The 27820-nt window shown below is 41.5% G+C and overlaps 1 protein-coding gene across 1 annotated transcript in view; it reads left to right on the top strand.

Annotated features, from left to right (window-relative positions):
* Window positions 1-27820, top strand: part of SYTL5 (synaptotagmin like 5) — a 63592-nt gene that overhangs the window by 4847 nt on the left and 30925 nt on the right. Inside the window, exons 2-5 of the mRNA XM_054384774.1 lie at window positions 10964-11179; window positions 21357-21472; window positions 23408-23540; window positions 25512-25637. Of these exons, the coding sequence (XP_054240749.1) occupies window positions 10964-11179; window positions 21357-21472; window positions 23408-23540; window positions 25512-25637 (591 nt within the window). The remainder of the gene's footprint in view (window positions 1-10963; window positions 11180-21356; window positions 21473-23407; window positions 23541-25511; window positions 25638-27820) is intronic.

Below are 27820 nucleotides of genomic sequence, written 5' to 3'. Positions count from 1 at the left end.
TAATTTATTTACATTCTACCACTTTTCTACTCCATCTGTGGAAAATTTTCCTAGACGTCAGCCTAAAACTGCCACACCTGATGAAGTTTTCAATTATGGTTGCTTATCTGCATTATTTTTACTGTAATTTTTCATGATTATTTGAACTCTGGACATTTAGGATAGCAAAAAAAAAAAAAAAAAGGAATATGCAGATTCTGCTGCTTGGTATTTTAAGATGAAAAAGGGAATAAGAAGATGCAGGAGACATTTGAAAATCCAGCTGAGGCATCATGAATGCCATTGCCTTCAACAGTGGTTTATCAAAAAAGGGAGAAGAGGTGAGGTAGAAATTTTTTTTCAAAATAAAAAGTTTTCCAATAGCCTATTGAAAAGAAAGAAATTAATTAATAAAATCAATTGAGTGTATATATATATATATATTAAAAAAAAAGAAGTTACCTGACTCAAAGTGGACCATGCTTACAGAGTTAGAAGAAATGATGGCATTTGTTCAAGTGAATTGCTTGAGCAGTGTGTGATTTGCCTCTTGCTGTAATACAGCTATTCTACTTTTACATACTTAGGGAATAAATTTCTCCAGGCTAAAGCATGCTATTAAAAAAAAAATGATCTGTTAAGGCTTCTCATTGCTTCTTCCACTTCACAGAATTTATAAGAGTTTGGGAGTATTCCATCTCTAGAGGCTACATTTGTGAGCTACATTTGTGAGGGAGCAATTGCCTTTGTCCGCCTTGTGACTTTTAGCCTCAGTAAGGAAAAGTCAGACTTTTTTAGGGCTTCTTTTGTGCTTCTTGCAGGCAATGGACAGCAGAGACACTGCACCTTGCTTTGGGTTTTGTGGTCCTTGCTGCCTGCTCTTTCCCCCCCTCCCCTCATCTTTTCAAGACGTCAAGTTTTCAGATTTACTTCAGATGGACTTAATCTTGAATCTGAGTAATTTCTCAAATTTGGTGATGGCTGTCTTTTGGGGGAGGGTTGTGTATTTTAATTTTTCTGTGTTTGACTGGTGTTGTTTTGAGTGTTGGTTGGGGTTTTCTTTTTTGTTCCTATTTCCTGCTTTGAACAGGTTAATCTGCCTGTTTCCACTCCCCCAACACAGAAGTGAGGGAAAAGTAACACACAAAGACTCTAGGTTGAGAGACAAAGAGATAAGAGTTTAATCTAAATAAGATAACATAAATGCACAATTACCTTAGCTAGTAATACAATGCATGAGTACCTTAGCTTAGGCTATTTGCAGAGAAAGCACAGCAAAATGCAGGGAAAAATCCCCCAAACCCAACAAGCAAAAAACAGAATAAAAGAAAACCACTCCCCACTCCCACCCATCTTGCCACCATTCCTGTGGAAAAGAACCAACACCCTAAACCCAGAACCCAGAACCAGCAACCAGAACAGGAGGCCTCTCGTGTTACAATCTGAACTTCAAGCTCCATAACTCTTTGCTCCTGCCAGCACTTTCATTTGGAAGCTGGCATGAGGCAAGATGGTTTTGAGTAACAGTAGATCCTCAACACATGACACAGCCCCATTTGAAAAGGCTTAGATTAAGTCATTCATCATTACCTGGAATACTACCCACAACAGAACTCTTCTGCAAAGCACTTAACAGATTTTATCAGACATCAGAGGGATCTTAATTTAAATTCACTGTTAGAGGAATGGCTAAATATTCTGCTATCCTTGGCAACAGCAAATTTCTTTGTAATAGCTATCTACTGTCAAACAGCTCTTGTAATAGATGGTTTTAGAATCTTCAGTATGTGATAAGATTCTTTTCCTCCAGCAGTTTATTAAAGTGGCTTCCGCTGAGATTTTCTCTTTCATATTACTAGGAAACGATTGGTAAATAATAATTCTTGTTTAATAGTTGAGGAAAAGATTAGTTCTTCTTTAAGAGTTGAGATTAAAAATATATATAATTGCACAGTTAATTACGTCCTTAAAATTAAAGGGAGCTCAAATGTTAGAATGAGAAAAGGAAATGGAGTGTTTATAAAACAGCTAATTCCAGTTTTGGGGGATAAGGAGCAACAGTAGGTCAGTCCAGCTATATGCTGAGCTTGTTAGCCCTCTTCAGTATTGTGTAACTAGTGCAGTGAGGTTGTTTAGAAGCTGTTATGATGATGGTTTTTTTTTCAGATGGCTCACTCACCTCCTCCTGCTTTTCATGGCCCTTGTAATGCTCCATTATTTATTTTCTTAAGATCTTAAAGTATTTGTTATGGTCAGTCAAAAGTTCAATTCAACACATAGTATGGGGAATCCCCCCCATAAAAGTTGATATCTCATGTGGCTGTCCACACATTGTTCATTTTTTTAAATTTCCCTGGATGGAGGCAATCCCAAGCACAAATCCAGGCTGGGCAGGGACTGGCTGGAAAGCAGCCCTGAGGATAGGGACTTGGGGTTGCTGGTGGATGAGAAGCTCAACATGAGCTGTCAATGTGCACTTGCAGCCCAGTAAGCCAACCAGAGCCTGGGCTGCATCAAGAGAAGTGTGGCCAGCAGGTCAAGGGAGGTGATTCTCCCCCTCTGCTCAGCTCTGGTGAGACCCCACCTGAAGTATGGTGTCCAGTTCTGGAGCCCCTATTACAAGAGGGATATGGACATGCTGGAAGGTGTCCAGAGAAGGGCCGTGAGAATGATCAGAGGGCTGGAGCTCCTCTCCTGTGAGGACAGACTGAAAGAGTTGGGGCTGTTCAGTCTGGAGAAGAGAAGGCTCCGAGGTGACCTTCTTGTGGCCTTCCAGTATCTGAAGGGGACCTACAAGAAAGCTGGGGAGGGACTTTTTAGGCTATCAGGCAGTGACAGGACTAGGGGGAATGGAATAAAGCTGGAAGTGGGGAGATTCAGACTGGACGTGAGGAAGAAGTTCTTCACCATGAGAGTGGTGAGAGCCTGGAATGGGTTGTCCAGGGAGGTGGTTGAGGTCCCATCCCTGGAGGTGTTTAAGGCCAGGCTGGATGAGGCTCTGGCCAGCCTGATCTAGTGTGAGGTGTCCCTGCCCATGGCAGGGGGGTTGGAACTAGATGATCCTTGTGGTCCCTTCCAGCCCTGACTGATTCTATGATTTAAGTGAGTGCAGAAGCTGTGGGTTGATTTATTTTTATCTCAGTTTCCCAAAAATCATGAAAGGCAATTCTGTATCCAAAAAAAAAAAACCAAAAAACCAAACAACAAACAAACAAGAAAATAAGGACTTTTCAGAATTTATGCTGTTGGAAGATAAAGTGTAATATGAAAAAAGTTCAAGATTTTGTGTCACATAAGCAGTGGAAATCACTACTACTGTGTGATCTGGTCTAGGTGATCCTGCTCTGGCAGGGGGGTTGGACTGGATGATCTCTGAGGTCCCTGTGACTCTGTAATGATGCCTTTTTAGTGTCAAAAGAACACCGATAAGTTTTTCAGCACATTGATCCAAAAGCAAGCTTTTATTTTTAAAATTTTAAAACTGTTTATTGGTTTGGACTGATAGAAATTTCTTATTGAAACTGTTTAAAACACACACTTTGTGCCCAGTGATTCTTCTAATTAAGTACGAACTGGACTGAATGTTGCAGGGGTCAAGGAGAAGGCTGGAATGTAAGAAACTCCATGAAGGTTTTGTCTCAGTATTAGACAACTGAATGCAGCCTATAAGACACACTAGTAATTACCAAAAAGATGGCATTGTACTTCTTGTGGAGCTCCTGAAATGCAGTGGGACATTGCTGATTTTATTTTTTTTTAAGTGAAAATGAGCCCATGTTAGTGCTTAGTATTGTGACCTTTTGAGATTTAAGGATTGACAATACTAACCTGAGTTACTGTTACAGTTTGAAGGGGGAACTTTAGCCTAGTCCCTGACTGCAAAGACTGAAAGTAAAACAAATTACCATTGGATGCAAAAGGAAAATAATGATAAGGTCTATATAATTCATTGGATTGCTAATGGGAGATATAGAGGAGTGGCAGAAACAGTTCTTTCTCTCTTCTCTTCTTCTGTTGCTTCTGCTTGCAACTTCTCTTTCTCTTCTTGTGGCCTTTCCAGGGGTATCTCTGTTTTGACTACTGTGTGAGGTAACAGGAAGGAGGGAGGAAGTCAGAGAGGAGGTGAATGAGTTCCCTGGATCCCTCCATGGGGTTCTGAGGGGTTTCTGTGTTGTTTATAAAATATATCTCTATTGTCCATACATTGTATAATTTGTACATATTTGTTGCATTTCATATTTCTAGGTTTTAGTTTGCTTGTAAATATAGCTTCATTTGCTTCCATCCCAAACTGAGCTGATCTGGCAGTTTTATTTTGGGGGTAGTTCTCCATATTAATTGGGAGTGTGTGTGTAATTTCCAGCCACCACAGTTACCCTGATGCTTCTGCAAGGTTCAGGATGTTGTTTTGCATGCAGATGTTCAAGTCTGTCTCGAGCCAACTCTAGGCAGTGAGTGAAGTTGTGCTAAGATTTCAAAAATTCCCTTGGAGTAAATGAAAGCAAACTGACAGCAAATGGCTGACGAGTTGTGTTTATTAGAGCCAATGAAAAGCGAATAATGAACCTTAGAGACCCTTAGTTAGACAAGAGCAGAGGGAAAACGGGAAGAAGAGAGGAAAAAACAGAGAGAAAAGGAGAGAGGGGGAGAGTTAAGTAAGAGGCAAAAAAAGCAAGCTATCATCTCTCCTTGGATTCAGTGATGTTTTCACAGGCACAGTCCAAGTCCTTCAGTGGCAGGTGGACATTGCAGCAGGGTCTTCTGTGGTAGATGCAACACGTGGACTCTGGAAGTTGTGGTCCTTTTATACCCTTTTGGTGAGGGGAGGCATCCTCCCCAAATCACAAAGGGAGGTGTGCAGAGTGAGGTGTGCCCTCCAGTGCAGTGTCTGCTGTTTGCCTTTCCATGGTGCTGTTCCAGCAGCTTTAAAGTAAGGGAAGAGGAAATGTCCACCTCTGCAGAAATGATCTCCTTTCATTGTTAAACCATTCTGCCTGGCCAGCAGCTGTCCTTGAGAGTTATTAAGGGCTATCAAAGCCATCACCCTGTCTATTCAGAGCAGGTATGTCACTCATTGTTTCGAGATGAAAGAGTAATTGGGCTCTCTCAAAGTCCCCAAAGAAACTGGAACTGCATTTTATGTGCCTTTTTAGTTCTATGGTATGCTCTTGACCAAATCTTTGCAAAACTGAACAAAAAGTGAAAATGCAATTGCCCCTCAAAGACTAGCTCTATTGACTACTATCTAGCAGCTCTACTGTCTAAAAACTCACAGGTTCAACAGGAGGCCATGAAGACAATAAAGCAGAGAGAGACCAAGCAATGATCAAGTACAGAAATGGTGCTCTATGTTGGCAAACAAATTAGGTAGGGTGTGATCAGCAGAAGAAGCACTGTAATCAAGAAGATGGGATGGAAGGGGTCCTGTGCCAAGCATATCCACATACATTTGCCAACAAGGGAGAGCAGGTCAGATATGGGAAGACTGGGACAGCATTGTTTTGGTCACTGTGAGTGGAGCTCAGCATGTTGAGCTGAAGGAAAAGAGCAAAAAAGATCACAGCTCTGGACTTCAGGAAAATGGATTTGGGGTTGTTCAGGGGCTTGCTGGAAGGAGTCTCATAGGAGACTGTACTGGCAAGAAGAGAGGCCCAAGAGAGCTGGTTAAGGTGGATTGTTTTGGTTTGGGGTTTTGTTTTTTGGAGGGGATGGGGAAGCTAGGAGTTGGTTGTTTTGAAGGATTTTATTGAAAAGATACAGCTTTATGAGGAGAAATAATATTTGTCTGAGAAAATACTAGCCCAGGTATATTTATTTGTCTTCACTTCTCTGATTTTTTGTGCCATAGAAATGTTTCCCTTCTCCTCTCTGGTGTTTCAGGGAGTATAGAAAGACCTATGGAATTCAGCTGTTTATCATGAGCTCTTCTGCTTGCTATTTCTCCCTCCTTACTCAATAACCAATGTCTGTGTTCACAGGAATCTAGCTGAAGACAGTTTCTGTGCTCCAGATGAAATAAGAATGTCTCAGTGCTCCTGGCTTCTATCACACCATTAGAACCCCTCAGACTTTGTTGTGTTTTTTCTTAGCCCACAGCATCTTGGTGCCATGGTTTAGTGGTCATGAGGTCTTGGGTGACAGGTTGGACTTTGATGATCCTTGAGGTCTTTTCCAACCTTATTGATTCTGTGATCTTGAGTTTTCTTAGGTTTCATTGTGAGTGAACAGAGGGAAAAGTAAATCCTGTCCCCTGTGGTGGCACAGAGAAGCTTGAGCATACTCAAGGAACCAGATATGATTTTTAAATGTTGAGGATCATTTTAATGTTCAGTCAATCATATGACTCTGGGGGGAGAGAATTTTGAATGGATTCAAGAATGCCAAGACTTGCACATGTCTAAGCTGCCATTATTGTGGATGGGTGACCAGATGAAAATGTGGTGAGAGGTGGGTAAACAATGAGAGAACATTTTGTGTTTAAAGCTGATTTGCCCTCTTCTTCTCCAGTGGCTGCCTCTCTAGCAAGCTGGTTTTGCTGGTGCAGGAGACTCAGAACAAAAAAGGAGACAGGAAGGAGAAAAGGAAGCAGTGATGAGTTGACCTTGGCTGGCTGCCACACTTCCACCAAGCCACACTCTTGCTCCCTCCCTTCCTGACCAGAACCAGGGAGAAAATAAGATGAAAAAACGTATGGATTGAGATGATGGGGAGATTGCTTACCACAAGAAAAACAGACTTGTCTTGGGGGAAATGAATTTGATTTTTTGCCAATTTAAAAATACAACACCAAACAACCACTTTGAAATACGAACAAAACTGTGAACAAATGCCCCTTAACCCCTGCTTCTTCCCAGGCTCACCCTCACTCCTTCATTCCTGACTCTTTCTATCTCTTCCCTTGCCCATATTGGAGCAGGGGGATGGGGAATGAAGGCTGTGGTCAGTTCAAAACACTTTTTCTCCTTTGCCACTGCTTCCCTCTCACCTTTTCCCCCATTCCAGCACAGATTGTTTCCATGAGAGACAGTCCTTCAGGAACAGACTGCTCCTGTGTGGGTCCCCTGTGGATACAGTTCCAGCACTGCATAGGCTGAAGCTTTCTTCAGAGCATACTCACCTGCTCCAGTGTAGTCCTCCAGGGGCTACAAGGAGGCAGCACCCCTGAACACCACCAACTGCCAAAACCTTGCCATGTAAACTTAGTACAGACACAGGGAGAGTTTTGTGTGAGGAAGCTATGTAAAGCTGAATCTGTTAGTATTTGCTAGTTGTGCTTAGATGTAAACCATAGCTGTCACCTCTGCATCAGTAAGTGTGACCAATTCTGAACTGGTCTGTGAAAAGTGAGTAGGAAGAGTGGAGTGGCTGATGTGCCAAAGAAGCCACACAGAAGCATCAAGCAGTCTTAGGGCTCTGGTTGGACAGTGTGTCCTTGTGTGTTGTCAGCTCACAGTGGGCAGTTAGAACTGAAATTTGTGGGTGCAGTTGAAGATAGTGATCTATGTGGCATGTGCAAACTTGATCTACCCTGCCTCTTTTCTCCCTTTGGTCTGCTATTTCTGTTCTTGAAGGTCATCTGACAGTGGTGTTCCCCACAGAATATCAAGGCTGGAAAAGACCTCTGAGATCATCAAGTCCAGCCTATGACCTAACACCGTGACATCACCTAAACCATGCCACCCCGTGCCACATCCAAGCTTTTCTTAAAGACCTCCAGGAATGGTGACTCCACCACCTCCCTGGGCAGTCCATCCCAGTGCCTCATCAGCCTTTCTGTGAGGAAGTGCTTCCTAATATCCAACCTGAACCTCCCCTGGCACAGCTTCACACCATGCCCTCTTGTCCTGTCACAAGTTGCCTGGGAGAAGAGCCTGACCCCCACCTGACTACAACTTTAGGTAGTTTTAGAGAGTGATAAGTCTCCTCTTCTCTCCTGCTGCAGTTCTGAGAGCTGTTCACTGGTTGGACCCAGTGCAGAGGCAAGTGAATGACTTCAGCAAGCTCCAGGAAGGCAAAAAAGTAGGTGAGAGGGACAGAAGCACCAAATTCAGCTAGATGAGGAATTCCTGGTGAAGAAGGACACTCAAGGAGGACACTTCAGTGGTGAACCTGAAAAGTGTTGCAATACCTTTCAATGTGTAAAAGCAGTGTCTGTACTAAAATAAAAGGACTGTGTAGCACAGTACTTTGACAAATTCCCACTGCTGAGAGGGGAGACAGGGAATCACTAAGAATCTGTTAAAATCTGTTTTCTGATATATAATGAAATGTAAGTGGCCACAACCTCAGTGGTGATTAGATGCCTTCATAAGCACTGGAAGGTGATGCTGTTATGCAGGTCACTAGATATGACATGTTCTAGCAACTGGGAGTGTGTGTTGGGACTGTGCCTTTAGTTTTCAGTCCAGGAGAAGCAGATAAATTGACTTTTGCTGTTGTGGTAGTTTTAGGCTGTACCTTGAAAATTTTCCACAGATCTTGAACAGATAGTGGTAAAATGTAAACCAGCCACCACTGGATGTAAAAAGGAAAATAATTATAAGTTCTAAATAATCCCATTGGGCAGATAACAAACATAAAAGTTAGATCTGGAAACTAACTTTCTCTCTTCTTGTCGTCCTCACACTGGCAGATACTAACCTGTGCCTCTACTGGCTTGCTGACCTTGAACGCATTCTTGTTGTGGTTAAGTAACTAACAGCAACTCTCTGCTCTTTCTCTTGTCCTTTGTACAGGGAGCAGGGAAGGGGGAAGCTATTAGTAGCCCCCTGGTTTGTCCAGAGGGGTTTTCTTGTGTTGTTTCTAGATTATAAATATATGTAAATATTGTATATTTTGTACATGTTCATTGCATTTCATATTTAGATTGTAGTTTTGCTTGTAAATACAGTTTTGTTTCCTTCCACTGAGCTGGTCTGGCAATTTTATGTTGGGGGGGAATTTCAACCCACCACACCCCTGTTTGAAGGCAGGCTTGTTTAGGAGGTAGATCCAAGGAGGGAGTGTCAAAAGCAATGATCACCTGCCTTCCCTGTGCACATGGCAATATTGCAGTGTAGGTCACTCATCTGCATTTGGAACTGGCTGACTGACAGAAGAAAATGGATATGGACCTGTAACTAAGTGGATCTCTGCAGAAGGTGGCAGGCAGAAGAAGCAATTGATAAACTGCAAGAACAATTAGAAAAGTGCCATGAAAGCTTGTGAAGCTTGGACAGTCTTTGGAAGGCTATGGCATGAGATGAAGGCTGTTTGTTTAGAATGTGGGAGAGGTACCCAAATTGCTTTTGGCTAGAGATCAGCAGAGGAAAATGCTTGCCAGGATTTGTAGTTGCTGTGTGGAGGCAATGGACATCCCATTTTTCAAAAGCTGTCAGAGGTTGGGTATCCACAGGCCAGGTGTCTGCAGAGCAGCTGTTCTCCATGGGATCACAGTGGGAAGCAAAAAGCTAGCCAACCTTTTAGCAAGGCAATGTATCCACAAATACCGTATTTTCTGTCAGAACTTGGTCCCTGGTGGCCCAAGCAATATTCCTGGCTTCCTTCACTGGGCTACAACCTGTAATCTTTCATTGGTTTTATTTTCCCCAAGTGTTTTGATTCCTGACACCTTTTTACTGATCTTTCAGTGGGGCAAATAACCTTTTTTGCCCTTTTTTTTTTTTTTATCCCCCTTAAAGCAGCTACGTGTATGCAGAGATTGTGATTTCAGTGAGTGGGAGTGCTTCATGAAAGAGGGACTCTTGCCTAATGGCCATGCATGAAAGAAAGTGTAGGGAAGGGTGAGGGAATGAGGGCACAGCAACATCCAGGCATGAAAAACTGGAGGAACTCAGCAGCTGCTGAGCTGGGGCCTTGGGGATGAGGTATTGAGGAATAAAGTCAGGTCTTGAAGGCTGGTAATCTGCAAGTGGTATTATTTAAACTGACATTCTCTCTCTCTTTTTTCTTTTTTCCTTTATAACACTACTGTTTATTTAGATGGTTTGATTTGATTTTTTTTTTTAAGGCTTTGAACAGCCACTGCAGGATTTCATATGCATTCCCAGATAACTCTACACTGACATAGTATTAAATGCACACCAACAAGAGGAAAGCTTTTGTTGGTTTCATGGATGCACACGTGTTATGGTTTAGTGCGAGGGCTAACCTGCCTGCTCCCCCAGCACAAAACTGAGGGGAAAAGTGACACAGAAAGCTCAGGCTTGAGATAAAGAGATAAGAGTTTAATACAACATAAGAAGTCATAATCACAATGCATAATTACCTTAGTCAATAATCTAATTAATGATACAATGCATGATTACATTCGCTTAGCCTATTTGCAGAAGCAGTGCAGTGAAATTCAGGAGAAAAACAGCATAAAAGAAAAAGCCCAAAACAGTGAGCTACCCAATTCCCTCCCATCTCACCACTATGCCTGCAGAAAGAAGCCAACGCCCAAGACAGCAACTGGAACAAGAAGCCTCTCATGTTGCAATCTGAACTTCAAGCCCCACAGTTTGCTCCAGTTAGCACTTTTTTTGTTTTTGGAAGCTGGCATGATGGCAGCACAGTGTGGATAACAGGAGCAGATTCAACTCAACCCATGGCAACAGATGTGGTAGTTTCAGGCTGTGCCTGTGGAAAATTTTCCAGGCACAGCCTGAAACTGCCACAACTGACAGTCCCAGTTTTGAGCTGTAATCAGCCTGTGCTCAGAATGACTTGAATTATTGATGAAGGGCAAGCAAAGATAGTTTACCAATTGTCCAGAACTGCTCAGCTGTCTGCAGTTATTGTACTGATCTACCACAAGATTTTTCTGAGAGGTGGAGAATAGATACATATTTTTCTTTGTCATATGTGTGTCAAAAAATACTATGAATATATATTTTTAAAATGTATTTGTTCGTGGCTGGTAGTTTTTGAACTCTGTTGAAAAGTTCTGACAGACCATCGATTTGTACCTCCAGATGAAAAGATTTTCTTTTGTTATTTCTAGGAAACTGAAAAACGAGCTTCTGGAAGTGAGAAGGAAAGGTGGAAACCATCATTGTCAACAGGACAACAGCAGGGTTTGCCTTCGCTGCCAGAAAAGCCTGGGCTTGATCTTTGACAGAGGAGATCTGTGCCAAACCTGCAAACTGCGAGTGTGCAATAAGTGTCGCGTGGTGGGAGCCGACGGGCAGTGGAAGTGCTCAGTCTGTGCCAAGATTGCGTAAGTTGTGCAGCTTTCCTGAATGCCGTTATCAAGGTGACTGCTTGTGCTGCTCTACGAGCTATTTTGTGCTGATGCTACTGTTCAACATCCCCTTAGCACAAAAGCCTATAGGCAGCAAGTGCACAAGAGGCTTCTCTGGTGGTGTTATTTGCTGCGCTAGTTTGCAGTTTTGTTGCATTTTGTTGTGCTGCGTTTTGTTGTGCTGCGTTTTGTTGTGTTGCGTTTTGTTGTGTTGCGTTTTGTTGTGTTGCGTTTTGTTGTGCTGCGTTGTGTTGTGCTGCGTTTTGTTGTGCTGCGTTTTGTTGTGCTGCGTTGTGTTGTGCTGCGTTTTGTTGTGTTGCGTTTTGTTGTGCTGCGTTTTGTTGTGCTGCGTTTTGTTGTGCTGCGTTTTGTTGTGCTGCGTTTTGTTGTGTTGCGTTTTGTTGTGCTGCGTTGTGTTGTGTTGCGTTGTGTTGTGTTGCGTTGTGTTGTGTTGCGTTTTGTTGCGTTGCGTTTTGTTGCGTTGCGTTTTGTTGCGTTGCGTTTTGTGTTGCGTTGCGTTTTGTGTTGCGTTGTGTTGCGTTGCGTTTTGTTGCGTTGCGTTTTGTTGTGTTGCGTTTTGTTGTGCTGCGTTTTGTTGTGCTGCGTTGTGTTGTGCTGCGTTGTGTTGTGCTGCGTTGTGTTGTGCTGCGTTGTGTTGTGCTGCGTTGCGTTGTGCTGCGTTGCGTTGCGTTTTGTGTTGCGTTGTGTTGCGTTTTGTGTTGCGTTGCGTTTTGGTGTGGTGTGTTGCGTTTCGGTGTGTTGCGTTTCGGTGTGTTGCGTTTCGGTGTGTTGCGTTTCGGTGTGTTGCGTTTCGGTGTGTTGCGTTTCGGTGTGTTGCGTTTCGGTGTGCTGCGTTTCGGTGTGTTGCGTTTCGGTGTGCTGCGTTTTGGTGTGTTGCGTTTTGGTGTGTTGCGTTTCGGTGTGTTTTGTTTGTTTTGTTTTGTTGTGTTGTGTTTTGGCGTGTTGCGTTGTGTTTTGGCGTGGTGTGTTTTGGTGTGTTTTGGTGTGTTTTGGCGTGTTGTGTTGCGTTGTGTTGCATTGTGTTGCGTTGTGTTGTGTTCTGTTGTGCTCCTTGTGTTCTGTTGTGTTGTGTTTTGTTTTGTTTTGTTGGAAGTTCCAAGCCAGTTTCAACCACCTTGCTGTCTAAAGAAAACTGCAGGCATCACTGAGAGTAAGCTGTTGGTGGGTAGTTGTGCTGGGTTGAAATCACCCACATAAAATTTGCCAGACCAGCTCAGTTGAAAGCAAATGAAGTTATATTTACAAGCACACTACAATCTAGAAATATGGAATGCAATGAATATGTACAAAATATACAATATTTGCATGTATTTGCAATTTATAAACAACACAAAACCCCCCCTGGACAGAACCAGGGGGTTACCAACAGCTTCCCTCCTCTTCCCTCCCTTCCTCCCTGTACACAGGACAAGAGAAAGAGAAGAGCAGATGGTAGCTTGTTAGTACTTAGCCACAACAAGAACACAGCCAAGGCCAGCAACAGCCAAGCAAAAGCACCAGCTAGTATCTGCTAGAGCAAAGAAGCTGAAAAGAGAAAAGGATTAGTTTACACAATTAACTTTATGTAAGTTATCAGACCAAAGGGATTATTTAGACCTTATCATTATTTTCCCTCTTACATCCAATGGTAATTTATTTACATTCTATCCCTTTCTACTCAATCTGTGGAAAATGTTCCTAGGCATCAGCCTAAAACTGCCATGGTAGTACTCTGAAAATGACAGAAAATCAGCCAGTGACCATCTATTCACATAGAATCATAGAATTATAGAATAGTTTGGGTTAAAAGTGACCTCCAAAGGTCATCTACTCCAACTGCCTCTGCAGTAAGCAGGGGCATCCTCAACTAGATCAGGCTGCCCGGAGCCCTGTCAAGACTTACCTTGAATATCTCCAGGGGTTGAGCCTCAATTACCTCCCTGGGCAACCTGTTCCAGTGTTCCACTACCCTCATGATAAAGAACTTTTTCCTAAAATCCAATCTAAATCTACTTTTCTCTAGTTTGAATGATAAAGACATAAACATAAGAATCAAAATTAACAAAACAGAATTAAGAACAAGTGGGGTCTGTATGTTCTGATTGATATGGTAAGTAGACTTACAAGGAAATAGAGAAAAAAGTTGTGAGCCCAAGCATTTCAATCCATGTTTCTATCCTTGCTTTTTTTATATGTTTGCAGTAACTGAACATCTCTGCATGAGAAGAGAGAGCTGTGTTTATGTCTCTATTAGTGATCATTCAGAAGTAAATTGTGCCATAGTGGGAGGTAAAACAAAAGGGTTTATTGCACTTCTCACAGCTGGAGAGCCAGGCAGCTGGTTCTGTCACATGTTAAGGTGCAAGCATAATCTTTGTGCAGTGTTCAGGGCCTGAGTTAGGGGTAGGGCAGGAGTAGGCTCACATCTGTGCATCTTTTGGTGTTGTCCCAGTTGGATTGGAAGTTGAGACACCAGAGGTATGCAGTTATCTTTGCCCCTGCCTTTGACATCTCCAGTAGTTCTGAGTGAGTTGGTCTAGCAAAAGCCTGGGTTCTGCAGCCTTCTGTGATGTGGCAGGTGGCCAGGTCAGTGGTAGGTTTGGGACAAGCACCCTCTTTGTGCAGTGTTTAAGGGTGTCTCAGGGACCTGATTCCAACTGTAAGGCAGTAGCAAGACCTGGCCTGTGCAGCTCTTGGAGTTGTTTCAGTTTGCTCAGTAGTTGAGAGGCCAGGAGCATGAAGCTGAGCTTTGCCTCTGCTGGTTATGTCCCTGATCCCTCTGGCTGGACTGATATGAAAGGAGCCTGGGGGTGTTTCTGCAGCGTGTTGCGATGTCACTGGTGACTGGGTCTGTGTTAGGCTAGTGGCGACCTCACTGTTTCTGCATGTGTTACAGGCCTGTGCATCATCTGGTGGTGTCCCATTTGGCTTGGTAGTTGAGCCTGCAGGGCTATGAAGCTGACCTTTGTTCCTGCTTGTAATGTTCGTGATCTCCCTGCCTGGACTGATATGAAAAGAGCATGAGTGTGGCTTCTGCAGCCTTTTGCAATGTCACAGGTGGCTGGGTCTGGGGTAGGGTAGTGGCAAACTCATTCTTTCTGCAACGTTTTCTGGTCTCTCAGGGGCTTGTGTTAAAGGTAGTGTAGGAGCTAGGAGTTGGAGCTTGCCTGTGCATCAGCTGGTGTTGTCCTAATTGGCTCAACAGTTGAGTTGCCAGGGGTATGCAGCTGTCATTGGCAGGTGGAATATTGAGCATGGAGAATGAGGGTAGCAGAGATTCACTATTCTGACACACAGTATAAAGTGAATAAACAAAAATAGATTTTATATATTCAAAGGCATTTACTCAGTGAAGAATAATTCACATGTCTGATATGGTAAAAATTGGATTTTATAGCTTGACTCGTAAAAATTGGATTTTATAGCTTGCCTCAGTAAGATAACCATGAAGGAAAGCAAAAATTGTGTCAGGCAACACAACTCATTTCTGTATCAAAAAGACATGACTGTTTGTAAATTGCATCAGAGTGTGAACCCAAATTGTTAGTTACATTAGGCTTTGGCTATCTAGACAGTAAGTGAAAAATTAATACTGCAGGACACAGAGTTTAGAGTTTGTGACTTCTAATTTTAGCTTTAGGAAGTTATCTGGTTTTAGTTAGGTGCCTTAACCTCTGCAGCCAGTGGGGCACATCCAGAGGACAATGTCTCACCTCTTAAGATGAAACGTGTGTAAGTGCCTGATTATGTGAAATGATTTTGCATTAGTAGGGGCCTCGCTGAGTTCTTTGTGCTTTGCTTCAGTCATTTCCTGAGATGATCTCAGTGCTGTGCCTTTCAGAAATGATGGGGTGCAGGTGAGATGACAGAGTGGAGAATGGGAAACACAGTATTACTCTTTAAAAATGAAGAGAGGAAGGACAAGGCATTTGCTGACCCTGTCAAGTTGCCTTTAATTTCTCTAAAAACACTGAAACAAATGATTCCCCTGCTGTCTGAAAGCCTAGAGAAAATGACAAGATGATGAGTAAGAGCTGGCTCAAGAACAAATAACGTCAAGACCAATACAATTTCCTTCTTTGATAAGGTGACAGACCTTGTGAAGGGAGGAGGATCTGTTGACGCCTTGTAACTTGACTTAAGTGAACCTTCTGATACTTTCTCTTGTGCCACTCTAATAAGCTCATAAACAAAGGGAACTATACCCTGGAATAAATTCTGTCTGTGTAATTGCAGACCTGCCTGGAAAATTATAAATCTCCCTTCTCAGAGTAGTTATGGATGTTTCACTATCAAGGAAAAGCAAAGCATTAGTACAGAGCAGAATATTTCCTGGCTCTCTACTGGTAAGTATTTAAGTTGAGGACTTTGAAGATGCAGTAGATGAGTTTGTCAGTTACACTTGCAGGTGACATAAAACTGAGAGGTGCTGCAGGCATACTGAAGGACAGGATTAGGATTCAAAGTGATGCTTACAATTTAGAGAAGTGATTTGGAGAGAAAGCAAGTGGTGGCTCCTTATGGGCACATGGAAGTACTGCATTTGGGCAAAGACAGCTGCAGAAACATAAAATGAGGATAAAAGCAGCTTATGCAGCTGTTCAGTATTGTACTTCATGAAAAGCTGGACATGAATCAACAGCATTTTTTCCACTATAGAAAAGTCCATCATCACACAGGAAAATGTGCAAGCAGAATTACGGCCTGTAAAATGCATAGAATGCATAGACTGGTTTGGGTTGGAAGGGATCTCCAAAGATCACCTAGTAAGCAGGGGCATCCTCAACTAGATCACGTTGCCCAGAATCTTGGCAAGCCTCACCTGGAATATCTTCAGGGATGGAGCCTCAACCACCTCCCTGGGCAATCTGTTCCAGTGGTCCACCACCCTCATGGTAAAGATCTTGTTCCCAACATCCAATCTAAAGCTACTGTAGTTTGAAACCCTTGCCCCTCATTCTGTCACTACAGGCCTTTTCAAACAGTCCCTTTCCAGCTTTTTGTAAGCCCCTCCCTCAGGTGCTGGAAGGTTGTTATTAGGTCTCCCCAGAATTTCTCTTCTCCAGACTGAACACCCCCAGCTCCCTCAGCCTGTCCTTGTAGCAGAGGTGTTCCAACCCCCTGATCGTTTTCATGGCCCTCCTCTGGACCTGCTCCATCAGGTCCATGTCCTTCCTGTGTTGAGGGTTCCAGAGCAATGATGCAATCCCGTTTTATTTAGCATGCCTCTTACTAGCCACCTAGAGAAAGTTCAGCTGGCAACAAGTGACTCTGACTCCTTTTCTCCAAAATAATTTTTAAAGCATTTCATCTGCCATTTCTCTGAAGTCAGATTTGCCTGAAAAACAGCTTGTGGTGATGGGGAAGCTCATTACAACACATTACAGCACAAGGCATTCTGAGCCTTGAAAAGTTGGTCCAGTTATTTGGTTTTTACTCAATTTACCCAAATTACCTAAAATTTAAATTTTAATATTGGTGGGGTTGTTTTATTTTGCTTTGTTTTCCCCCACTAATCTTTTCTAGAGATTTAGCTTCTTACTGCATTTTTGGTATCCCTGGAGGTATTCAAGATGAAGCTCAGCAGGGCTCTGAGCAATGTGATCTAGCTGAGGATGCCCCTGCTGTCTGCAGAGGGGGTTGGACTAGATGACCTTCAGAGGTCCCTTCCAACCCAGACCATTCTGTGATTAATTACATTCTAAATAGTTTTCAAAAAGAATTTGAAGGGAGACATTTGCCTGTGACTACTGAGAGATGTTTGTCAGTATTAAGTATAACAAACTTGGTTTTATATATAAATTGCCTTATTCACAGTTACTGATAAAGGATATTTCCCCTGAATGTCCATAAAGAGATAACAACTGAGCTTATTTTTTACCCCGTGGGACTTTTTACCAGCTGGAAAAAGTCGTTAGATAAAGCATTGCAAGGTCAGGAGGGTTAGTGGTAAGACTTCTTAGTTCTGCCCTCAGAGTGCAGTAACTGAGGGCAGAGAACAAGACAGTCTTTATTTATGTGATTGTGTGTTTGGTGACCCCACTGCAGTGTTTATGGAGGTAAATCCAGTGGCAACACACTTGATGAAAGAGGAAGCTTTCTGCTCTGTTCCTCATATACAAAGAACAGAGGTCCTCAGGAGGTTTCAGACGTAGGTGTTAGTAGAGAAAGTGTCACAGAAACACAGAATCACTGGAACATTCAGGTTGGAAAAGACTCTCGGGATCACCAAGTCCAACCAATAACCCTACTCTACAAGGTTCACCCCTACACCATATCCCGTAGCACCACATCCAACCTTTGAGCACATCCAGGGTTGGTGACTCAACCACCTCCCTGGGCAGCACATTCCAATGCCTGACCACTTTCTGTGAAAAAAATTTTCCTAATGTCCAGTCTAGACCTCCCCAGTTGCAGCTTGAGGCCATTCCCTCTTGTTCTATCACTAATTAGCTGTGACAAGAGACCAACACCAGCCTCTCCACAACGTCCTTTCAGGTAGTTGTAGACAGTGGTGAGTTCTCCCTTTCAATTAAGGTAACTTTTTTCTCTGCATCTTCTTAAAACATGATCACTTTGTGTTTTAAATTTATCATCTGAAATCAAGAACAGGCTGAGGGAAATCAAGTTCTTCAAGCAGTTTACTGAATAGCTGATTTTGCATCTTGATGCTGTCTGTATCTCAATTTAGGAATATATCTAGATATCTGCTACCAATGCCTTTGTTTTGACTGTGTTCAACAGCCTAGCAGCCCAAGTTAGTACAAAGCAGTAATGAGAAATTTGTCTTCATCTTTTGAAATTATGTTGTCTGAAAGTCTCATGGAAATTCATCAGTATCTTAGTAACATTTGCACCCATTAGAAGCCTGAAAACAGAGACATCTGAAATGTTTTGTATGCAAATGCTTTTCAGATTCCTTATGATTTCTTTTTATTTTAGCAACATCCAAGCAAATTTACCTTCTTTTTGTAAGGTCAAAAGTTTCTATTTAGAAGCCTCACAGCTTATTAAACATCACTCTGGAATTAATTCATGGTATGGAAAATACTCTTTGGAGTTGAATACATAGAAAGATGGCTGTGTATGTGTTTCTATGCTCATGTATAGGCTGCATTTTGGCCAGCCCTTGGTCTTTTCTTTTCTTCAAATTTTATTCATAAAGAGCAAGTAAAATAACTTGAGGATCAGGATAAAGGAAGCTAGATTAACTCCTCTGCTGTGGATGTGGGTTGGGCTGGGTAATCAAATGAATAATGAATCCTTTTTCATTTTTTTTTTTTACCAGTTTGGGGGCTTTGCCTTTTTAAAATTTATTTGTTCATTTTTTCTTTTCTAAAGACATTGTTGGAAATTAAGAACTGGGTGTTATGGGTTTAAGACTTTCAACCATGGAGTTGAAAGTCCTCCAAGTAGCAGAGAGGTGCAGAGAGCTGGACACTGGAAAATGTAATCTTTTGTTATTTCATTTCATTCAGGCTGCATCTCCCCTGTACAAACAGACAGCACAGGCTATTCAGCCCTTCTCCCTCTCTTCTCCCAGCATGCCAAGCTGGTATCTCTTTGGTATTTTGAGGGACTGGAGGGTTTTGTCCTTCAGCAGCCTGGATAACTTTTACTGCATCATTCAGGCGTGGGTAGGGAGGTATAGAGGGGTGAAGCATTGAGCCCTGACTGGGGGCTGGTTTTGGATGATGTATAAGTGTGAGCTGAAATCCTCTCCCCCCCCCTGACAAATAACCAGGCTAGCTCAGTCTGGAAAGCAAATGCAAGCTGTGTTTACAAGCAAAATCTACAATCTATGATGAAATGCAAAGAATATGTACAAATATACACAATTCACAACATTTACAAATATATACAACCAACAGAAAATCACAACCCTTTGCTTCCCCCCAAAAAGGACTTTCCCAAGGGGCCTCTCTCCCAGGGGCATCCTCCCCCCAGACCCTCCTGGTAGAAAGCAGAGAAGTTAAGAAGCAGAAAGGAGATTAATTTAGCTCACCAAGGTCAGTGTGTTATCTCCAGCCAGAAGAGAAGAAGCAGCAGCAGCCAGACAGCCCAACAAGGAAGCTGAGAGCTCAGACTCTGACTGCCCAACTTTGTTTTGAGTAATAGTTCTTAAACATTTCTATCTATCCAATGGAAGTGTTCAGAACAATCATTATTTTGCTTTCTTACACCCAATAGTGACTTATTTACAGTCTTTAGCTTTCTCTGCTTGAACTTTGTAGAGAAAAATTAAAAAGACAGTTTCAAACCATCACAGATGACGTTGGCAAAAGGAGGTTTTGGTAAGCCCAGGATGGAGAACTGGGCTGAGGCTGACTATGGATTTGTGCATTTTGTATGTTTTTGTACTGTTGTATGTAGTTGTGAATAGTACTTCCATTTAAATGTCTGATTCTGCCCAATTCTTTCCAATCCTGTGTGGAGTGGTTTTCTTTTACTCCTCTGGGAAGGAGTAAAAGAACTTCTGTCTGCTCCAAACTAGGACACTGGGGTTTTCCACTTTAAATGCAAATTTTTTAATTGGGCACTTAAGCATGCAAAAATGAGAGTGGAAAATAACAAACTGAATTTTTGGCAGGGGTAGGCCAGAGATTATATCTCATTTTTAAACTGAGAAGCACATTAGTGAATCCATTTAGTAGGAGGTCATAGAGGGAGAAGAATCATGAAACCATGATGTACTCTCTCACATGATGATGTGAGTAGGTGGATCAGTAATTTAGGACTTTAGCAGTTACCTGAAGTATTTGAGATTAAACCTAGATACTTGAATGTGATTTTTTTTTTTCTCTTTAAAATTTTCATAGCCATTTTGAGTATAGGAAAGAGCAATTATGCAAAAATGGCTTCTATTACAATTTATAACACTGTTATAAGAGAAGAGGAGGCTGAGGGGAGACTTTATTGCTCTCTACAACTACCTGAAGGGCGGTTGGAGCAAGGAAGGGGAAGCCTCTTCTCCTTGGTGTCAAGTGACAGGACTGGAGGAAATGGTTTCAAGCTGTGCCAGGGGAGGTTCAGGCTGGATATTAGGAAATATTGTTTCCCAGAGAGGGTTATCAAACATTGGAACAGTCTGCCCAGGGCAGTGTTGGATTTACTGTCCTTGGGGGTGTTCAGGTGGTATGTGGACCTGGTGCTCAGGGTACATGGCTTGGTGTTGACCCTTGAGTACTGGGTGAAAGGTTGAACTGGATGGCCTTTGAGATCTCTTCCAAACAGATATACTCTATGATTCTGTAATTCTGGTCAGCATCAGTTGCACACTTTGGAAGACCAATCTAAACACTGTTTTAGTAGAACACATATGTATTTTTTATTGTGTGTTACATGATAGCTGAGAAAAGGAAGAAAATGCATGCATGTAGCATGATTTACAGTCAGTATGGACCTTGGACCCATTTAAAAAAAAACAACAAAAAACAAACCTGTGAGCACTGATTTGCTGTGCTAGAAAATATAATCTTGAGCAGTTCATATCCAAAGGACTAGGGGAATAGTATGCTACATATCTTTTACAGGCATTAGATTAAAGTGGTTGAAACACTTGCTAACTGAATTTCCATGTGCTGAAAATCACTTTTCATTCACAAAGAAGGAGAATATTCTTTTTCTGCTGGGTCCTACTATTCTTAGAATCATAGAATGGTTTGGGTTGAAAGGGATCTCCAAAGATCATCTAGTCCAACAACTCTGCAGTAAGCAGCAATATCCTCAACTAGATCAGGTTGCCCAGAGCCCTGTTGAGCCTCACTTTGAATATCTCCAGGGATGGAGCCTCAACCACCACCTCCCTGGGTAACATGTTCCAGTGTTTGACCACCCTCATAGTGAAGAACTGTTTCCTAGCATCCAATCTCAATCTGCTCTTTTCTAGTTTGAAGCCATTGCCCCCTGTCCTGTCATCACAGGCCTTCATAAACAGTCTCTCTCCATCCTTCTTGTAGGCCCCCTTCAAGTACTGGAAAGAAATCCAAGAAATCAATCTTTTTACTCTTTATTTTGAACTGTGTGAATGTTACCTAGAGCTTGTAAGCACAACAGTTGAACGATGACCTAAGGGTTTAAGCAATAACTTTCTTTGGCCAAGTTTGTTAATGTTCATGGTCCCTCTGGTGTTTGTTTTGGTTTTCCCATATAGACAGCTACGGGTTGTGACAGGAGAATGGTTTTTTGAAGAGAGAGCAAAGCGCTTCAAACAATCAAATCTTCTTGGAACTGATGTTGTCAGACAATCTATCCTACACAAATTCCCAGGTAAGGACTGCAAGAGAGGGAATTGCTTCTGCCTTTTACATTGAAACTTGTTCCAGAGTGTTTGACTTGTGTGGTATTTTCTCCTTCACTCTCAAAGGTGCAAGTATAACAAGAATTTTAATCTCAATTTTGTATTTGGGTATTACTATGTAGTGATTTGTGAATGCCTAATATATAGGAAAGGAAAGTTACAGATGAATGAGGAAATATTTCCATGGAGATAGAGAGTTGCTGAAAAATCTCACTGACCAAACAAGTGGACAGTATTATTCAGCTGCAAAGCCAGCAGCAGAAGCTTTAAAAATTCATTCTCAGTTCCTGCCAGGAAGCTTGGCTGTATGCAGAGATCTAAATCCAGCCACTTTTTTTATTTTGGCTCTCTTATTTGTAGTGGTGGTGAATAAGAAAGATAAATGTTAACTCCTGAGCTGAATACTGGAGCACAGACTATATCCAGACTACTTGGCACTTCGTAGTTCTCACTTGACTTTTCTTTTGCCCAAATATCTCTGATAAATTGCACCTGCGTTTTTTGATACAATAAACATTCTGGCTGTTTTGACCAAGCACAGCAAACATCTGTGAACTGCTGTGGTGCTTCAGACCAGGACCACGGGACTAAGGGTTTAAGAAACAGGATTTTTTCCTGAATGCTGATACTTCTGTCTTCACTTAACTACTTGTGCTGGGTTAAACCCAGCCCAGGAGTGGGCTGGAAAAAACCTAGCGTCAGTTGGGCAAAGAAACCTGACCCAGGTGGGCAGAGAGACCTGTTGCACTCCCAAGGGGAGGGGTCCCTGGGTCAAAGTCTATTCCATTCCCACTTCCTGTTCACAATCCTGTTTAAGAGGGGGCAATGTCCTGTCTCACTCTCTATCCTGCCCTCAGCCCTCTGACACTCTGCAGCTGTTGTGAGCTCTTTAACCACATGGTTGGGTCTGTTCCATGCTGTTCCAGATAACTGCATCTAAAGAGAATCCATTTTACAGCCAGAGAATCCTTTGCCAGCTGTGTCTGGTTTTGTATATATTTTATTTATCCCTTTTCCTTATACCTTTGTAACCTTCCTTTTGCATTTTGTTAAACTTACCTTTTTACTTCCAAATCAACTCAAGGCTGTCTTTTTGTAGTTTTACCTCTTTCTTCTCCTTCTGCTAAAATTTGCTTTCTCTACTGGGAAAAGGGGAGAGGGAAGGCAACCTCAATCTGTTCCATTGGGCTTTTGGGCTCAGGAAAAAGCTTAAACAAGAACACTACTTCACTCCACCCACAGGAGCTGTTATTTAGGTTGTCTGTTTTCAGATGTAGCATTTAGGTGATTGGTATGGACAACGTGTAGGGAGAGGGACTGGATTACTGCCATTGGAAAAATGCCTGATGCAAATACACTGCCACCTTCACTGTGCTTCAGAAGCTGCCAAGTGGGAAAATATCTATAACATTTTTGGGGTGTCTGGTATTATGCAGCCTGTCAAATTAGCAATTTTGTTATTTGGTAGACATATTGAAAAACAGATATTTAAGCCGTTTCCCCCATACCTTTCTCCGAGATGAAAGAACATATAATTAGGAAAACATTCTTTCATTTTAACACAGAAAATATTGCACACTACAAAATTATGTTTTGGGTCCTGTGGTTATTAAATGTTGTCAGTGATAAATTCAGAAGCACAGTTCAAGACAAGAGTCAATAGTGAGAAACATTTCAAGCCACTTGAAGTTTTATTTTCTGTTATTAAAAGGAAAAGATTAATTACTCTCCTAAGTTATTTGGTTGGGTTTTTTTCACGCTATTTTATTATAGGGCTTTATTTAATACTGAAAAATGACAAATCTATTTTTGTAGGTTGTTTCACACGTGCTACCCTTTTTATGAAACATTCACCATTCCCTCTTTTTTTTTTTTTCTTTCCCTTTCACGCTTTGCTACAGAAGATACAGTTTCCAGTAAGGATGACAGAAGAACATTTAATGATCAACCCCAAGAAAATGAAGAAAAAAGGCCAGATGTATCAGTCTCCTCCACAAATGGCCTTAAATCAGTCTTCAGTGGACCTAAAAAGATAGGGTAAAGCCTTTTCTTTTGGAAACTGATAAATCAGATAACAGCTGTATATGGTTGGATATATTTTCTTTTGAGTTTCTCCAGCATTCCATTTCTGCCTCAAACTTTCCAGGGTTAGAAACAGCCTTCTTTTATAAGCATGCTAACTATAATTAGACTGCTGTTCCCTAGCAAGTGCAGCTGTAATTACTCTTCAGCTATAAATGTAGCAGAAAAAAAAGGCAGTTTTACTCCTGGGTTTTTCTTGCTTATACCCAGAAATAACAGAGTGTCCCTAAAGGCAGGTTTGTTGATGAAGTAAATGGAAAAAACAGGATTTGGAGAACCTGAATTTATGTATACTGGTTAGTTCTTCTCACAAGTCAAGTTTTCCCTTAGCTTCCTGCTGTGCAAATGCAGTCTAACAGTCAAGCAGTGCCCCTTTCTTGTGGGCTTAAACAGCTATGTTGCAGGTCACCTTGCAGTCTTAGGGACTTAAGTCTGTGTCCTTCAGAGGAACACTCACTCTCAGGGAACATGAACAGATGCATTGAGTACATGGCTGTGTGAACAGTGTCCAGATGGAGCTTGAGGCCATTGGGTGAATGGGAAGAAAAATCAGATGAGTGTTCAGCATGATTGGAGCTCCATGGGCTGATAGTTGGAAAACTGTTTCTGTTGAAAAACAAACAAACAAACAAACAAACAAAAACCACATTTAATTATGGATCCTAGATGTAAAGTAGGGAGATAGCTCTCCTCAGAAGTAAAAAAAAAAAGAAAGCTGTAGAAAGCAGAGTATGGAATCACTTGTTCAAGTGACTCCAGAAATTAACATCAGTGAGTTATCTCTCTTTAATATTGTGAAAAAGAACATCAGAACACCTCTGCCTTCCAAATTAAAGTGAAGAAAGAACCACCTTGGGGAATATACTATAATAGGACTGTGATGTTGCTCTGAAACATCCTAATTAGTAGCTATAGTGAGAGTGCATTAAAGTTTATTTTTTCTAATCCTCTTTTCATTTACCTTTTGTGAAAATATGTTAGTCATATTCCCACATGAGGAACAGTTATTTATTTTATATGTAATTTCCTGTTGTTTATTTTATCAGTGTTCAGCCTTTTTCAGTTTGTGGCCTGAAGTATTTTTTGGTGGCGACATGCCTCATAAAGGACACTTAATCCTGCAACCCTTAGGCTTGATTTCCCTAGTATATTTTGTAGTATCTCTTAAAAATATTTCATTATTCCTCCTCTTCCTTCTTTGCTCCTTCTTTCCTTAGGTTCCACATCCATAAATCTCATTAGTGGATGTGTTTTAACAAAGCTATTTTGGGGCTGACTCCTACTGACACTTGGTGTTGTGGGATGACTTAACAGTCTATTATTGTTTGTAAGTCTGTGAAGAATCCTATTACTCTTCAAAACTTTAATTTCAATCATTTCTGACTTATTAGCCCACATTTTGCAGGGTAAAGGGACAATGATATGTTTTCAGAAAATAGCAGTTTGTAGCATGGAGCCATATAATTGCAGAAACTGCAAAGAAACCTTTAACAGAATATGTGTAGTGTAATATGCTAGGGGAAAACACAATACTTAGTCAAAAATACTTTGCTGGGTATGAACTGTAAAAAAACCCTAAATTTTCATAGCAGGTGCTTGTGGATCAAAGCTTGAAGTTGTCATGTTGAATAGGAGGGATGTTTAAATATTTTGTTACAAAAAAGCAGTTTATAGCAAATGTGATTCTGTTTTGTTTTGTTGTTTTGTTCTGGGGTTGGGTTGGGTTGGTTTGGTTTTGTTTGGTTTGGTTTGGTTTGGTTTGGTTTTCTTTGGTTTTCTTTTGTTTTGTTCATAGGAATCAGATCAGATTTGGTGCTCTGTTGACCAGAGCTGTCTGTAGGTCAGTCATGAAACTAAGATAATGCACACATTTCAGTCTGCTGTTTCTTACAACTTTCAAAACCTTTTATTTCCTGTTTTCATAAGGAAAGTATTTAGGGCAGTTACCAAAGGAGAAATAAAAAATGGTAAAGATGGAAGTGAAAGGAGCACAGGTTCAGAAGCTGAAATCCAAAGTCTGCACAGTGGCAAGTTAACTCCACCTTCTGAGAGGTGAGCAACAGAAATCTGGTACAGCTCATGTCAGGATTGACCTGAGGGTGTCTGCCAGTCCTCTGCCAGTCCTGCATTGTGTCTTTGAATCATAGAATCATAGAATGGCCTGGGCTGGAAGGGACCTCCAAACATCTAGTCCAACCTCCCTGCAGTCAGCAGGGACATCCCCAGCTAGATCAGGCTGCCCAGGGCCTCGTCAAGCCTCACCTTGAATATCTCCAGGGAAGGGGCCTCAACCACCTCCCTGGGCAATGTGTTCCAGTGTTCCACCACCCTCATAGTAAAGAGCTTGCTCCTAACATCTGATCTAAATCTGCTCTTCTCCAGCTTAAAGCCATTGCCCCTCGTCCTGTCACTGTAGGCCTTTGTAAACAGACTCTCCTCATCCTTCTTGCAGCCCCCCTTCAGGTACTGGAAGGCTGTGTTAAATGAATGTCCTGGGTTAACACAGCCTCTTCTCACAAACCCACTTCCCCCCACCAGAGACAGGAGGGAAAGTAGCACAAAAAAAAAAAAAAATCTGTGTTGGGGTAAGGAATATGCAACAGAAACTTTTGTAACATAAAGTCACAACAATCCATCAAAATTGGGGTAACAGGCAGTAAAACTCATGTTTTCAGCATTTTTGGCTACTTTCCATACACTGGCAGGTTTGGAGATTAAGGTGTGTGCACTGAAGTCCAACAACTTCAATAAAATAAAGATGACAGCCACTAACCTTGGGTTTTCTGACTTTTGCAGCACCAAAGACACATCTATTTGTAAACAAATATGACTAAAATTAATCCAAAACACATTTAGTAGGATTTGTGGATCACTAGCTCACCAAATTAAAAAATGTTAGTGTATGTGAAGTGCACATGCAAAAGGGCATGTTTATTATGCAATATATGAAATTGGATAGCAAATGTGATAAAGGTTACCATATGCTCACTAAAGACAAAAACACAGTTGCACAACATTTGCTGACAGTTCTGGTGTTTGTGATTTTCCTTTGAATTCCTTGGTTTTGATAACTCCACCAGCGTGGATTCAGAGCCAGTGCTCACTGTTTCATACAGTGATAAGACAGGAGTTATTGTGTCCCAGGAGTACTTTTTATTCAGCTCAGTTCTAGTAAAAATGTCCATTATGATAGAGAAGATTTTTACTGTAGTTATTCTAAACATGGTATGGCAACCTAAACCAAGTGAAGGTGAAATTCAGCTCTTGTCTAGCACGAAGATATCTGCAAAACTGGAATATTTATTAAGCAAATCTCTTTTGGCTTAAAGTATATTGTAAGTTCCCAATGTTTTCTCCAGTAAATTTGCACTACTGTTTGCCTCTGACAGTATTTTCCATGTGAAAAGGATTCAATTCCTTCATCAATTCCTAAGGTTTGGTTTGGTGTTGGGTTTGGTTTGGTGGTGGATTTGGTTTGGTTGTGGGTTTGGTTGGTTGCCTGTTTTAAAAGTAGTAAGTAGGAATGTATTGGGAACTGTTCCTGTCCTAGAAAACTATTTGAGATTTTTCTCAGTTGTGAAGAAAAAATTTAAAAGTTTGAACTGATATTTGTGGAAAAAAAGAAGAGTAGATCAGCCAAGTACTTGTACTTTTATTACAAATCAGCTTTCAAGTGAAAATAAAACATTGATTGGAAATGTATTGAAATACATTTAAAAATAATCTTCACTGTTTGAAAAGCTACAAAAAATGCAACTTACCTTTTCTAACTCTCAGTGTTCAGATAGACTGATAAGTAATGACCAATGGGAAAATTTCTGCCTGTTGTGGTACTCGACAGCAGTTGGGCTCTGGTATGTTGATCACAGAGTGCTTTTTAATTTTTGCTGACATAAAAACTGGAAAAAAGACTTGTCCAGCTTTTCTAGCTTTCCAAGATAGTTGAAAGAGTTGACCAGTTTGAGTCAAAAGTCATTACTACAACATGAACAGGACAGCAAGCAAGTTGAGGTCTTTTCCAACCTTATTGATTCTGTGTGATTCTGTTTTCTGGACAGGACATAGAGACTCTATTGAGGACAGGACTGCAGATAGGCAAGGATTTTAGAATTTCTGAAGATAGTGCTGGCATTAATGTTGGCTGCAGAAGTGGAGGGTGCTATCATGTCACTATAGTTGCCTTTAAACCAAGGAGAAGCCTGATAGGAAGTCATTGCACCTACTGCTGGGATGCA

Source organism: Indicator indicator, chromosome 1 (assembly GCF_027791375.1).
Source record: "Indicator indicator isolate 239-I01 chromosome 1, UM_Iind_1.1, whole genome shotgun sequence".
In the NCBI taxonomy this organism is placed as follows: domain Eukaryota; kingdom Metazoa; phylum Chordata; class Aves; order Piciformes; family Indicatoridae; genus Indicator; species Indicator indicator.
This window is presented reverse-complemented; position numbering and strand designations above follow the sequence as displayed.